General features: G+C 46.0%; 3 protein-coding genes across 3 annotated transcripts; 2 read left to right on the forward strand and 1 right to left on the reverse strand.

Annotated features, from left to right (window-relative positions):
• Nucleotides 1-928: 928 nt before the first annotated feature.
• F4807DRAFT_395845 (uncharacterized protein) lies at nt 929-2,422 on the forward strand. Its single transcript, XM_047995949.1, has 2 exons — nt 929-1,765; nt 1,829-2,422. Exons 1-2 carry the CDS (start codon nt 1,563-1,565, stop codon nt 2,283-2,285), a joined length of 660 nt encoding a protein of 219 aa, XP_047856116.1. The 5' UTR covers nt 929-1,562; the 3' UTR covers nt 2,286-2,422.
• Nucleotides 2,423-3,685: 1,263 nt separating this feature from the next.
• On the reverse strand, nt 3,686-7,234 carry F4807DRAFT_450786 (uncharacterized protein; the record flags this gene model as incomplete). Its single annotated transcript, XM_048000164.1, has 5 exons — nt 3,686-5,658; nt 5,692-5,859; nt 5,911-6,229; nt 6,286-6,847; nt 6,897-7,234. The coding sequence occupies 5 exons, from the start codon at nt 7,232-7,234 to the stop codon at nt 3,686-3,688; spliced, it is 3,360 nt and encodes a 1,119-aa protein (XP_047856117.1).
• Nucleotides 7,235-9,651: 2,417 nt separating this feature from the next.
• Nucleotides 9,652-12,681, forward strand: F4807DRAFT_395934 (glycosyltransferase family 2 protein). Its single transcript, XM_047995950.1, has 2 exons — nt 9,652-11,813; nt 11,873-12,681. Exons 1-2 carry the CDS (start codon nt 9,847-9,849, stop codon nt 12,579-12,581), a joined length of 2,676 nt encoding a protein of 891 aa, XP_047856118.1. The 5' UTR covers nt 9,652-9,846; the 3' UTR covers nt 12,582-12,681.
• Nucleotides 12,682-13,870: the final 1,189 nt, after the last annotated feature.

Below are 13,870 nucleotides of genomic sequence, written 5' to 3' on the forward strand. Positions count from 1 at the left end.
TATTCTAGCCTTGTATGTCTTCAACGGGGTTTTCATATATCGACGCTTCGAGTTCTAGTTTTAATATTTGTCCGCCGGCCTTCCCCAGAAGCCGGTTCTGTACGCAGCCGCAAGCATGACTGCTGAAGCCAAGACTACGCCCACAAAAAAGTCCGTGGATTCAAAGCAAGCCGACGAGAACCGGGTTACCGTCTCCCTATCTACGCGCGATGCCACACTAGAGACTGTGCTGCGTTCGTAAGAGATACAATCACGTACGCGATCAACGGACTTACCTGCTAACTTCAAATGCATCAAGAGAGAAAAGCCGCAGTTCAAGTCTAAACTGAACACCCCGTCAACGGTTCTTGGTCGGAACGCTTGTTCCACACCGCAGCGCGCGCTATCGGTGTTTCTACGAAGCTACGTTGACACAGACATAAACGCGTGTGATGCGACGCACGTGACATACATTAAGGTGAGCGACGTGATATAGAAGACCCTGTGAAAGTCGATTTAGCCACTCGCCTTGTGAAAGTGGTCGTGTCTGCACCTACCTAGTCATGGACTCCGGGAACATACATTTAGGTCCAGTGGATCGGGGTGAAGCCGAAAGAAGGTATCTTGATGACTATGAGCTGAAGTCAAGGACACCATGGCTTATTAATTTAGCAGACACAGTCAGTGTGCCCTTTTCAGCTTGTACAGCCACATTCTCGACTTGAGCATTGCTACTGCGACATTGCCAAGAATATTGCTGTCTCATATTCCTACCATCTACGCTGCTCTACACTAGCATGTGAACCAGGGGCAATTAATTCTACACTGGCATGGCTTACTCCATAGGACCTAACCCCTAACGATAGGTTCTTAAGACGGCAATCGCTACAACACCACATCTACTCAAGTAGATTCCAAACTACCTACCTAGGTAGGTATGAGTTGACTAACGTCTACCATCCTTGCGAATCGGACGTGCTGTGACATAAATGTCTTATGGTTATTATATACGGTTACCGAGAATGTTCTTCAGTAATTATCTGCAGTGTCTTATTACAACTCTAATAGGGTGGGTTTACATGTCATAGCACGATTGATTACGCGGCTGCCAACCCTTATATTGAATGCGAATGCATGGCCGAAAGCGTTCAAAACGAGATCAGGGGCATCAATAGAACCCGTTACACACTCAATGGGATGGCAATATCACATTGACCCTTGAATGCGACTGCCGACTGCCGGTTATTCCTGGAAGCTGATACAGAGGATGCGTACCCTAGAGAACCATACATGCCGAGAACTCGATGCCCGCCGCCTACGCCACAGCTTAAAGTCTAAATAGTCGAAGTTCTAGTACTTTGAAAATCGGACCATACCATTCAAGAGGAGATACCTGGAAAAATCGCCAGGATTTCCTTGGTCGATTTGGTAGTGGAGTATCCGTGCCTCCTTGGCCCTACGCCGATGTGGATCGACAGCGCTTGTTGGATGCGCACAGTCGTCCTACTAATTAGAGGCTCTTAGTCCGGCGACTAAGCATCTACGATATTTCCCTTCTCTTCCCCTCAGAGGGGTAAAAAGCGATGGAATATCAAATGTTACTGTTTGCTCTATTCACTTTTGTCGGTGCGGTCTGGGCAGCGACGTCTACCTACCCGGTGATCTTCCACGGCACTTTCGTCTTCACCCTTCCCAGCGAAGATGTATCCTCGCCGGCCAGCGATACGAAGCGGGCAACCGACTCCTTCAGCTATATGACCGACAAGGGTTACTTTAGTTTCGGATGGTATGTTTCTCCTATGGATACGAACCTAAGTCCGCGCCTCAAACTCTAACATGACATCCACAGGTGGATACCGGCAGATAGTAATGGCAACACCTCGCATTGCCAGTCAGACTCAGATTCGTTCCATTGGTTAGAGCTCGCCGAGACGAAATCGTGCGACGAAGAGACTGGAGACTGTTTATACCATGTGCAAAACGTACCTATCCGACAATCGGACGACGTGAAGCTCTTGGGGCTTTCGGGGAGGTCGTTAGAGTACGTCATACGGCCGGCGGTTTTCAAGAATGGAGACAGTGATCAGGTGGCGTTGACTTATGTCGATGGCGATGGGGTCCGGATCCACGGGGCAGGCACTACACAGAAGCTAAGCGGCAAGAAGCGCACGGCAAGGGAGTGTCAAAAAGCTCTACGGACGCTGAAGAGATATTACGAGATCAACGATATTGACTTGGGCTTTGAGATTAGAAACATATGCGCGCAAGATAGGGACACGGATCGTAGTCGGATTCAAGAGCTGTAACTGCGAATGATATAATACTTAATGTCAATCAACTACCTAAACGGTTGAAAGCTGGTGCAGGCCCATTGCTAGTACCTAACGGGACGGTTAGTAAGAGAAGTGCGATGTGATGTCTTTGCTGGATTAGGTGCCTAGGCCTATGAGTCGAAAAGTCTCAGACGTATAATTATGGGTAAATTTCGAGCACTCACATGTGGTCTGCTATCTCAAACTGCTGCACCAACAGATCTCGTCTCTAATCTTCAGCAATAGCCGACCGGTTTATTTCATCAACATGTCAATTAGGACGTATTCTCACTTAGTAAAACAACATATGTGCAATGCGAATTCTTATGAATACATGAGAAAACAGGTCAACTACCTAGGTAGATACTCCTGGGGAGCCAGAAATCTGCCTACTTGTTAGGTATGGATATAGGGTAAGGGGGTGGGGGGCTTTAAAAGATAGTCAATTTAACCTTGGCCAACCCTTCTGCCAATTTGACTATTTCCTCCGCCTTGCGGTTCGTCGCCTTGTTTTTCTTGGCCAAGCAAGAAGGACATAGAGTGGACGGGCGGTTTTTGGGAATGGACTCGCGGCACGCGGCACACTTTTTTTCCTTATGAACGTTCGCCATCTTGGGTGGCAAGGTGTTTTTGTTTTGGAAAATAAGTGGTTGGATGGATGCTTGTGTATGATGAGATTATTCAGAACTGGTGTCTTTATGATGTGTGGGCTTGTAGCGACCAAATTCAATATCGGCAAATGCTTAGTGATATTTACCTATGTTCCATGGCAAAAGTACACACTGTTCATGAATATATCTGAGGTTACGGAACAATTCGGACATTCAAGAAGAATGCATATAAATCATTCACCCCTTTCATGCTACAATGAGATTGTTAACCAAAGTACCTAGATATCTTTCTTTTCAAGTCATGACCACAAGAATGAGTGGCTCGATGAAAGGAAATTCATGCGCAACTGGACTTAGCATGACCTCAAATAAAGGATTTAAGTTTTAAGTGATAATAAGAAAGAAGTGAAATATTTACTACACCATAAGGTTTAGGAAGATGTGTTATAGGGTGAGCGATGGTGCTAAACATGTTGTCGTAATGCCTCCAATGCCATATTAACATGAAGCTGCTGCCAAGTCAGGAAAAAGTATCATGAATATCTTAAGATGCTACAATAGGATCATTGTTGAACTAGTTGAAAGTACTTAGTGACCTAACGTTGATATGAAGACATCCAAATTGGAAAGATCCTAACACCTTTACGCCACCGCTGCCGTCACCCCTGAGCCCAAACGCTATGAAACAACACCATCTGTCAACCACCAGAGAAACAATCTGCTATGTGGCAATCCCTAGGCAATCTACCTTCATCTTCTCATTACTCATTCCTTTTTTCCTACCTAATCATTGCTTGATGTCATGGCTTTGGAGATATAGAATCCCATCTTCTTGAATTTAGATTTGAGCGGAAGCTTTGGCCCTTTTCCCGGTCGGGACAAGCAATCTTTCAAGTCCTCGGTAGGTAAGCCCGCATCCTCGATCTTGCGCAAAAGCCATTTCGAATATTTAAGGGCCCCCTTTGTTACAATCCCGCCACGAGACACGAGTAGGCACGCTGTCTCGTACGCCTCCGGTACTGGCATACCAAACTTCAAATCACCGTCGTCATATGCTTCTTCGCACAGGCAGTCTAACGGCGTTCTTCCCCTAATATCCAAAATGTTCACTGTAGCACCATTGTCGAGAAGTACCTTGATTGCCATTGGCGGAAGTCGGCTGAAATGTAGGGCCGCGGGCTCCAACCCTGAGTCATCATGGAATTTCATGTCCGGGCTTTGGCCATATTTAAGTAGGATTTCAACCAAATCTGTGTAATAATTTGGCGAAGCACCGTGTGCTAGACGCCAGATCAGCTTGTCAAAGGCTTCTGGGTCCTTATCAGGAGTGAATCCTCTTTCTAGAAGAAGCTTGACCGTAGAGGGAGATTCTTTACGACTCAAAAACATACTTATTGGAAGGCAATAGCTCAACAGTGGCTCTCTGGATTCTTGCAAGAGGGTAGGCGAATCGGAAAGTAAGTCAATAATATGAAGACGACAGTCAAAGTTTGCAGCAAGGGCAAGAGGAGTGTCTTTTTCAGGAGATCGAGTTACGAGATTAATTTTCTCACGCGGTATGCTGTCGACAAATGCTTTAAGGCTGTGGCCCGTAGTCCGTTCAGAGAGATATGCATAATCGTGCGGGTCTAGTCTTTGACGGCGTCCGTCGTCGAAGTCATCCACAGTAGCTCTTAACATAGAATATTTGGCGCAAAATGTGTATCCATTCTCTACCGTAATCCTAGATTGCTCTTGTAAGACGATTTGCTTAAATTTAGGATCTTTCACGAAGTCCTCGACGGTTTGATGGAGAACTTGGATGTAGGGACCGAAACCGTCATCGTAGACTTCGATTAATCCACCACAGTACTTCTTTGAATTACGTTGTATGAGAGCCGTAAGGTACTCCTTTTTGAGTTTATATGGTTTCCAGAGCATCTCCAAGGCGTCTGAGTAGGTTTTACAACCTGAGCAGTCAATGATGCCTAAAAGGCGCAAGGGCGTCAACTTATCCATGCATCGAACTGTAGTCTCAAGCATCGTATAAGTCATCCGCCTATATGCACGTGGGATTCGTTGAATGACTTCGGTGTAGAACGAGTCAAGTTCTGTAGGATAAGACTCTAACAAACTCTTCATCTCAATATCGTTTGTGATGGCCCCGTTAGTTTGGGCAAGTTCGTTGATGAAGAGCTTCACCCACAAGAAAACGCCCTTTGACCGTGTTACGATATCTGGGATGAAGCTCTCGAGCGCGACCGATGAAAGGTTCTCCGCTTTGATCGAGCCCAAACAATAATTCGTAATGTCGTCTTGAGTAAAGTCATGGATATTGAAGCCTGCGCAGCCCCGAAAAGTACTCAAAAAAATGTCCCAAGGGCGGCTAGAGAAACACACTTTGATTTGTCTGTTTGGTGTCGGGGTGATAGCACCTAAATCCTTGAGAAACCGACATAAAAACTCCAATGGCCCGTCATACTCATCCAGTGCATCAAAAAACAAGCATAGGTGAAATGGTACTTCTTCTTGTCTTAAGATGTCGTTGAAGCTTTTTTGAAGCATCTTCAAAGTCCAATGTCCCGAAGAAAGGTCCTTTTTGTCATGGATGAACCTGCAAAGAGCGGGCTTCTGCAAGATAATCTGTGATATAATGCTTCTAAGCAGGCCTTCAAAAGACTTCTGGAGCAAAGTACCACGATGATGAAAAAAGAATGCTGCCCGTATATAAGATTTCTCTCCTGTCCAGTCGGAGAGCAGGTCTGAGGTACGCTGGTCTTGAAAAATAAATTTCATTAAAGTTGACTTACCAGAGCCAGGTATTCCTCTAATCCAAAAAAGACCGGTATAATTTTGGAGCCACCTGTTGAAACCTGGCTCTGGCAAGTCGTAAACCCAGTTCAACGTGTCTTGAAACTTGTCTTCAATTTCTAGCAGTCGGCGGTCTACCTCGGGGTCATGAAGTGACATCAAAATGTCTAGTCTCAAATAAGTCGATTACTCAAAAGATGGGAGATATTTCCGCTTACCATCCTTACTTGAGGTTCCTTGTGCAACTGCCGCGGGATCCAGGGGCCTCTGGGTTATATTGATTGCTAGGTTGGCTGGTTCTAATTCTTCTCTTCCCCTAGTCGAATCTCTTGAAAACAGTACTTGGTTTAGCTGCCGCACAACTACAGAGTAGTTCGGATCGTTCTCTGAAAATTTCACTATGCTTGAATGATCTTTGTCGATTGGGAATATCGAGTCCTGCTTCGTAGGATCTCCGTATAATCCACGAGTTGCGGATTCCGGGGTGACTAGGATCTCTTCAGGACCCATTCTCGACCATTTTCCATCTGAATCTAACTGTAGATAGTTAATAATCATAATGGTTAGAAAACGTGATGGGATCGTTTCCATACAGTGACAGTCGACGATTTTGTCGTTTCATAACACCAATAAAGCAGACAATTTTGGATCTCTGAGATTCCAGTGAACTGTTTGTCGAGTTGAAAGAGATATGGGGACTTGGGCGAGAGGGTTTGAATGAGTTCTGTATTGGCTTGGCCCACGACAACAGCCTCGAGATGTGACTGCTCCATGCCCAGATTAGGCACACCGAAAAATACCGCTCCTTTCATAACACGAAGTATGGGACTGTCACGCTCATTCATACCCGCGAGTGAGACGAGCGCTTGTTTTAAAATAATCCCCCCGAGACTGTGTGCAAGAAAAGCGAGAGGCTTGCAGGTTGGCGACACCCAGCCATTAGCCTTAAGTTGATTAATCAATGCCAACGCAAGATCAAATGTTGACTGAAATGAATGGCTTTTCACAAGGGTTGAATCGTAGCCGTAAAGTATAGGCCGAACGTTCGGTAATGACTTAGGTAATGCATCACGAATCCACATAAAGGATTTAGACTGCCCCTTCGGCTGCCACGACCCAAATGGATGACTCGCAAGCCCTGATATTGCAATGCAGCTTTTAACTGTTAGTTGATATCCGAAGGTTTGTACTGAAGGACACCTACTCAGCCGCATGTGATGGCGGATCATATAAAGCAGTCAATCCTCGAAAGTGCGAATCCAATATCCAATTATCACCCAGGTTATCGGCCTCAATAACCCATTCATCACCCTGTTTCGTGACTCCCGGTCGCCTTCCTTCGAGAACTTGCTGTATTCCACTATCACCATCGAACATCAAAGTGGCCACTTTATGCTGTAGCCATGGATCAACAGAGGAGGCTAGAGAAAAAATCCAAATTGCCGAAGCCTTGATCCCTAGAGCCTTGCTTAAAAGCATAACAGTGGCCAACTTATCAATATGAGAAGGCAGCTGCCGCAATCTAAAGACTATGCGGTCCATACCTTTTTAGTCATCGTCGCGAGTTTGGGATCGTGATTAGTAGGCACGTAGGTATGCTTGGTATATGGGAAAAGACATAAAAGCAATCCTCAAAACCCCTAAGCGCGAGGAAGGCTGATCTTCCTGTCACATGACGTGACATCGCTGCTTATGAGGGTCTCACTCTTCATCCAATCGGCGTGTTTTGCGCTTCCGTGCCGCAATCACTTTTTTAAGACCTGATAACCGCAATGTTAACTTGTTGGATCTGTCGGAGAACAACGGTCTTCTGCGGTATTAGGTATATACAATGAATGCTGATGCATTTGGGCCTGCCCGAATCGCTTCAAAATACTCGAAGATACATATTCAGGTAGGTAGATAAACAGAGAGCAAATTTTGATTTGCTTGAAAGCAACAAAGCTCAGGCTCTCGAACCTTTCTTGAGAAGCAGATGTTCATGTCCGATATTGGTAAAATAGCATTGGATTAGATGGTTGCCGATATCCAAAGTGTGAGGTAGCAGTCGCGAAAGACGTATGACATAACCAACCAAGGACATCTTAAGGCGCGAGATGGCATGCATATTGTTAGAGCGCTACCTAACGGTGCTGGTTTCTGATTGGCTTGATGATTATCCAAACAGCCCGCTCAGAACAGTTGGCATATGTTTTTTGACCACAGAGGCTGTTCAGGTACCCGCTTGCAATGCACTACTACGCACATGCTTATATACCAAAATATGTATATATTATAGTGGCGTGTGCATAGCGCCGGCTAGAGCAGTTTCTCTCGATCTAAATACCTACTATGTAGAGACCGGGGGCGTGGTGTCGATGTCTTCAGCCATGATTCGAGTAGCTGAATAGCAACTACTGGTGGCTGAGACATGACACTTGCAAGGGTTCCAAGTTCTCAATAAGAACGATCCAACCTCGGGAGTTCGCGTCCATTGCCTACTTACGGTTATTCTGCTGCCTGGCCTATTAGCATACAATGTACTCGACATTTATAACTACCTATCCAGCCAACCCTCGAGAAAAAGAGGCCTACTCTGTCGTCATCATTATCGTCAGCTTGGCTGTGGCTGAGAAATGTGGCGACAAAGCTTTCTTAGGTGAACTCGGGTTTGATCGGGCTTCTATTTTTGGTTGAGCAGATTGATTCTGGAGAACCTTGTGCTTGGCTTTCTTGTTACGCACATCGCCTTGCGTGTTCTTGCGACTGCGACTGCGACCGCAACTTTTAGTTATAGTATATGATGTAGATTTTCTTTGAATGTGCATTTGATGCACGCACTGTATGTAAAGAGAAAGTTGAAGATGTCCGTCTTGAATGGAGAACCTTGCTAATAGTTTAATTACTTAATTACTTAATCAATTCTTATTTTGACGATTTAAGCAGGCGACGTCACTGGAGACCTTATTACAGGTGGGGGAGACGTCAGAGACTGCTCAGGGTGCTGTGGTTACCAGGGGTGGAGAATCAAACCGGTTAGCGTTCGTTTGACACCCTTGCTCATTTCGTACCCTTGTACTACTGTACAGGCGCAAGGTGCCGTTAGTGGCCTTTAATTTGGTTGCTGCGCCCGCTTTGTTGACCTGAAACAGCATATCACCTGCCCTTGAGTAACTTCCGTCCTTGACAATTAGTTGATAGCCCCAGCCGTCGCAAATATTCTTCACTACCTACCTAGTCACTTCAGTCCCTTGATTTTTTTTTTTCGTTCAATCTTCTTAGTGAAACTTGACACTCTTCGTCAAGGTCCTAGATCACAATCATTCTTCTTTTCCGTCTATTCGCATCGACGCCCTAGAATCCAGAATTCTCAACCCCCTTTCTTTTCGGTCTAGCCTCCAAGGAGATTTCTCAAACACCATTTTGTGTCTCCATCTTCTGCATGCATTTCTTCAGCTAAATTCGCGACATCTTACTGGACCACCTCCCCCATTCGTTGTCCAGGAGATTAGCCCGAAGGCATATCACCACAACAGGTGCTTTTCACCCGATAAGCCCAATCCAGGATCTGTGGTTTCGGGAGTTGAATCTTTAGTGAACCAGCCTTCTATCTGTCCTCATTCCACAGATCTATTACACCTGTCTGCATTCCAATCACTGCGCTGGGAATCTCGTTGCGATCGCGATTGCGCAAAAGCCAAGCTTCGTTCACTTCTACCGACTCCTCAAACAGCTTGCCCGCTTGAAGCGCCCACCCTCCGCGTGGGCATAATCCATAAACCATGTCTTATAATCGCCTAGGAGGTGGAGGTATGTATCATGACATGATCCTTGAACATCTACCTGGGTGTCCCCATTATCATTCTGTGGGAGCTCCCCTTCCTTTCGCCTCTCCTTCACTGCCTTTCCGCTTCGTCATGGTCTTTGAGTAGCCACAGTCATCGCCACGCTTCCCCATACATTCACTTGAACATCAACAATACCTTATTGTGTGTTCGTTAGAACAGACACCCTTACTGCCTTGTCTTGCTAGTCAAAGACGACGCACGCTTCGTGGCGCAGGCGGCACCTACATCGCTTGAAGACCTGCCATCGCTATTTGATATATACTTAAATCATACTATATTGCGACTTTTCTAACTCCTCTCTTTTTAGATGACTATTACGATCCTACTATGGACAACCACAGGATAGGTCGAACGCCCTCGCCAGGCCATCCCCTTCAACATGGATACCAACTCGATGATGTCCCCTACGGTCACCACCCAGCATCTGCCTCCAATTTCGACGTACCTGCTGGCCCAGGAAGATACACTCCAAGCGATATTCTTCCGCTGAATGCTGCGCACTCTATAGACAACTTGTCGCAAAGCCCCTATGGCCACGGTCAGGGTGGTTATCCTTCCGAATACTCAGTTGACCCCCAACAACATCATGATGCTTATTTCAATCAACCTTATGAGCCACCGCACCCTACTTCGACACCATTTTCTGATCACAATGGTTACGACTATAATGATCAGCAGCCAATGCTTACTCCAAACGACCCCCACGCGCACGCTCAGCCGCCAGAACCATACGTCGATGACCCAAACCGTCAGCCCCAAGGAGGTGGGGGGCTCAAAAGAGCAATGACGATGAAGAAGGTGCTCCTATACCGAGGAAACTTGGTTCTCGATTGTCCAGTACCTCCAACGCTGTTGAACCTTCTCCCTCACGGTGAACGCGACGAATTTACTCATATGCGATATTCTGCTGCCACTTGCGACCCCAATGACTTTTACAACGAAAACTTTACTCTGCGCCAAAAGCTTTTTAGTAAACCACGACACACTGAATTATTCATTGTCATCACCATGTACAATGAGGATGATATCCTCTTTGCGCGAACCATGATTGGTGTGTTGAAGAACATTGAATACATGTGTAGCCGAACACAAAGCAAGACATGGGGTCCGGATGCCTGGAAGAAAATCGTCGTGTGCGTAGTTAGTGACGGACGTGCCAAAATCAACCCGCGAACAAGAGCACTTCTTTCCTGTATGGGTGTTTACCAAGAGGGTATTGCCAAGCAACAAGTCAACGGCAAAAATGTTACCGCACATATCTACGAATACACGACGCAAGTGGGCCTGCAAATCAAGAACGACGTGGTTGAGATCATTCACAAGAAGCAACCTGTGCAGATGCTATTCTGCCTGAAAGAAAAGAACCAAAAGAAGATCAACTCCCATCGATGGTTTTTCTCGGCGTTTGGCCGTGTCCTTGACCCGAATATCTGCGTACTTATCGATGCCGGTACTCAACCAGGTGATCATTCTATCTATCATCTATGGAAAGCATTCGACCTCGAGCCAATGTGCGCTGGCGCCTGTGGCGAGATCAAGGCCATGTTAGGAAAAAACGGCAAGGAGTTGATCAATCCTCTAGTCGCGACTCAAAACTTCGAGTATAAAATGAGTAATATTCTTGACAAGCCTCTAGAATCTGCGTTCGGCTTCATTTCCGTCTTGCCCGGCGCCTTCTCGGCGTATCGATATGTTGCTCTGCAGAATGACAAGAACGGCTTGGGTCCCCTTGAGAAATACTTCAAGGGTGAAACGCTACATGGTGCTGGTGCCGGTGTATTCACGGCTAATATGTACCTGGCCGAAGATCGTATCCTCTGCTTCGAACTTGTTACCAAGCGTAACTGTCACTGGATCTTGCAGTATGTCAAATCGGCAACAGGAGAAACTGATGTGCCCGATTCTGTGACCGAACTCATCTTACAGCGTCGTCGTTGGCTTAATGGCTCGTTCTTTGCTGCCATCTACGCCATTGCGCACTTTTACCAGTTCTTCCGTTCGGATCATTCTATCCTTCGCAAGTTGATGTTCTTCCTAGAATTTGGCTTCCAGACCTTCAATATGATCTTCGCCTGGTTTGCTATTGGCAACTTTTTCCTGGTCTTCAAAATATTGACGACAAGTCTCGGAGACGACAATTTATTGGGTACAGTGGGTGAGATTCTCGGGGTAGTGTTTGAATGGTTCTATGGTATATCCTTGATGGCTTGCTTCGTTCTGTCAATGGGCAATCGTCCGGCAGGTTCTGGCAAGCTATACACCGCTATGGTAATTTTCTGGTGTGTGATAATGATGTAGGTTTAATCCCCTCGCCCTTTAATTTTCCTCGGCAAAATACTAACCACATTTACAGATATCTGACATTCGCTGCTGTGTATATCACCGTTATCGCTGTCGAGGCTCAAGTGGCCAAAGGCTTTAACATCAGCGACATATTCAAGAATAAGATCTTCTACTCACTCATCATTTCTATGCTGTCAACCTGGGGTCTTTGGCTCATCGCATCGCTTTTGATGTTCGACCCGTGGCACATGGTTACTTCATTCATACAGTACCTACTTCTCACGCCCACTTACGTCAACGTCCTTAACGTGTACGCGTTCTGCAACACACACGACATATCATGGGGCACGAAGGGTGATGATAAGGCTGAAGAGCTACCTACGGTTGATACCAAGGACGGCAAGGGCGAGACCGTATTGCCCGATGAGGGTGACCTTGACGCCCGGTACGAAAAAGAGAAGGATTTACTTCGCACGAAGGAAGTAGTCGTTAAAAAGCCACCGACGGAAGCGCAGAAGGCGGAAGCTCAGATGGATTATTATCGTTGGATTCGCTCTTTGGTAGTCATCATCTGGATGATTACGAATTTCGGCCTCGTCGCCTTGGTTCTTAGTACGGCCGGCCTCGAGAAGCTCGATCCTCAACAACAGGAGGACAGTCAGGACGAACGATCTACTCTATACATGACTATCATTCTATGGAGCGTTGCAGGACTGAGTGCCTTCAAGTTTATTGGCGTACTCTGGTTCCTCATCGTCCGCATGTTCAGGGGCGTCTAGAGAAATTCTAACCCAAACACATGCAATACAATCATTCTTCCTATTCTCTTGCCCGGCATTCAGAGAACTACCAATGTCTTATGGAGAGTATTTTCCAAATGGCAGTCTTCCGCTATTGTGGCTTATACGACAGCAGAGGAGAACTCAGAAGGATCTTCTACGCCGATATCCTTTTTGAGTAGTACCTGAGTGATCTCTATATGCTGGGAGATTGGCGTTATGTTCTTTCGAGTACTCATTTCCTCTCGGTTGTTGAAGACTTCCTGTACGAACATTATATTGGTCTGCCCGTCAAACTCACATCGCTCTGGCTAGTTGCCATATACTCAGCTCTTGCTATGGGTGAGTCCGTTATACGGATTATCGATGGCATGGATCATTTTCCAGCCAATGGGGTTGGGCGTATGATAGGCCGCCCCGAACGTTTATTTCCGATATTGCAAAGGCGCTTATGACTGTGTCCAAGTTTGCCGTCCTACCAGTTCGACTTGATCCAGTTCTTCTCTTCCACACCTATTCTCTTCATTTCTTCACGTTTGACGAGTCCCCACCCCCAATTATACCCCATTTAGCGAGTTTACGACGTACGGAGACTCGGAGGTGAAACGACAGGCAGGGCATCGTTGTATAGGTCGATAGGGCGATTGTGTTATACGATGAAAGGAGTGGAAATGTATATCGGAGACCGAAGACGAATGTATAATGAGACGTTGATGTTGGATCACGAATTCGAAACTCTTTTCTACACGCCTTTGTGAAACGAAAGGTTTGCAAAAGCTCTCGGGGATGTTTGGGGCCGGTGATGATGTTCTTACGCGAGAATTTTCCTACATATCTCTCCTTTGCTAGCTATGAACATAGTGTCCTTGATGGATAAGTGGTCCGCTGGCTTGGGATAAGAGAGGAAATCGTGCGGCTTGTGTGGATAAAAGGTTGCCTACATGTATGAAGTGAGTGCTGATGGGACATTGTATCAGGAGCTTAAACAGTAGCATTGCTTGGCGTAGCGGAGTTATGGCTATGGGATTGCTGCCTGAATTGAGACGCATTCGTACATATACTAGATCTCGCATTTTCTTCCGAGTTTATGTACAATTGTACGTGTATTCTCTTATGAAATGTGATTTGCCGATTTTATGATTGTTGTTGACATATGGAGCTAGCAACTTGCCATTGATAGTCACCAGCGATTTCTGATGATCTTATTTCGTAAACATTTCCGTTCTATAGTGGTCACTTAGACTTGCTACACGAAACGAGGTCGGTAATCCGAATTTACTAGCCTCCAT

Source organism: Annulohypoxylon truncatum, assembly GCF_022578515.1.
Source record: "Annulohypoxylon truncatum strain CBS 140777 unplaced genomic scaffold F4807scaffold_9, whole genome shotgun sequence".
In the NCBI taxonomy this organism is placed as follows: Eukaryota; Fungi; Ascomycota; class Sordariomycetes; order Xylariales; family Hypoxylaceae; genus Annulohypoxylon; species Annulohypoxylon truncatum.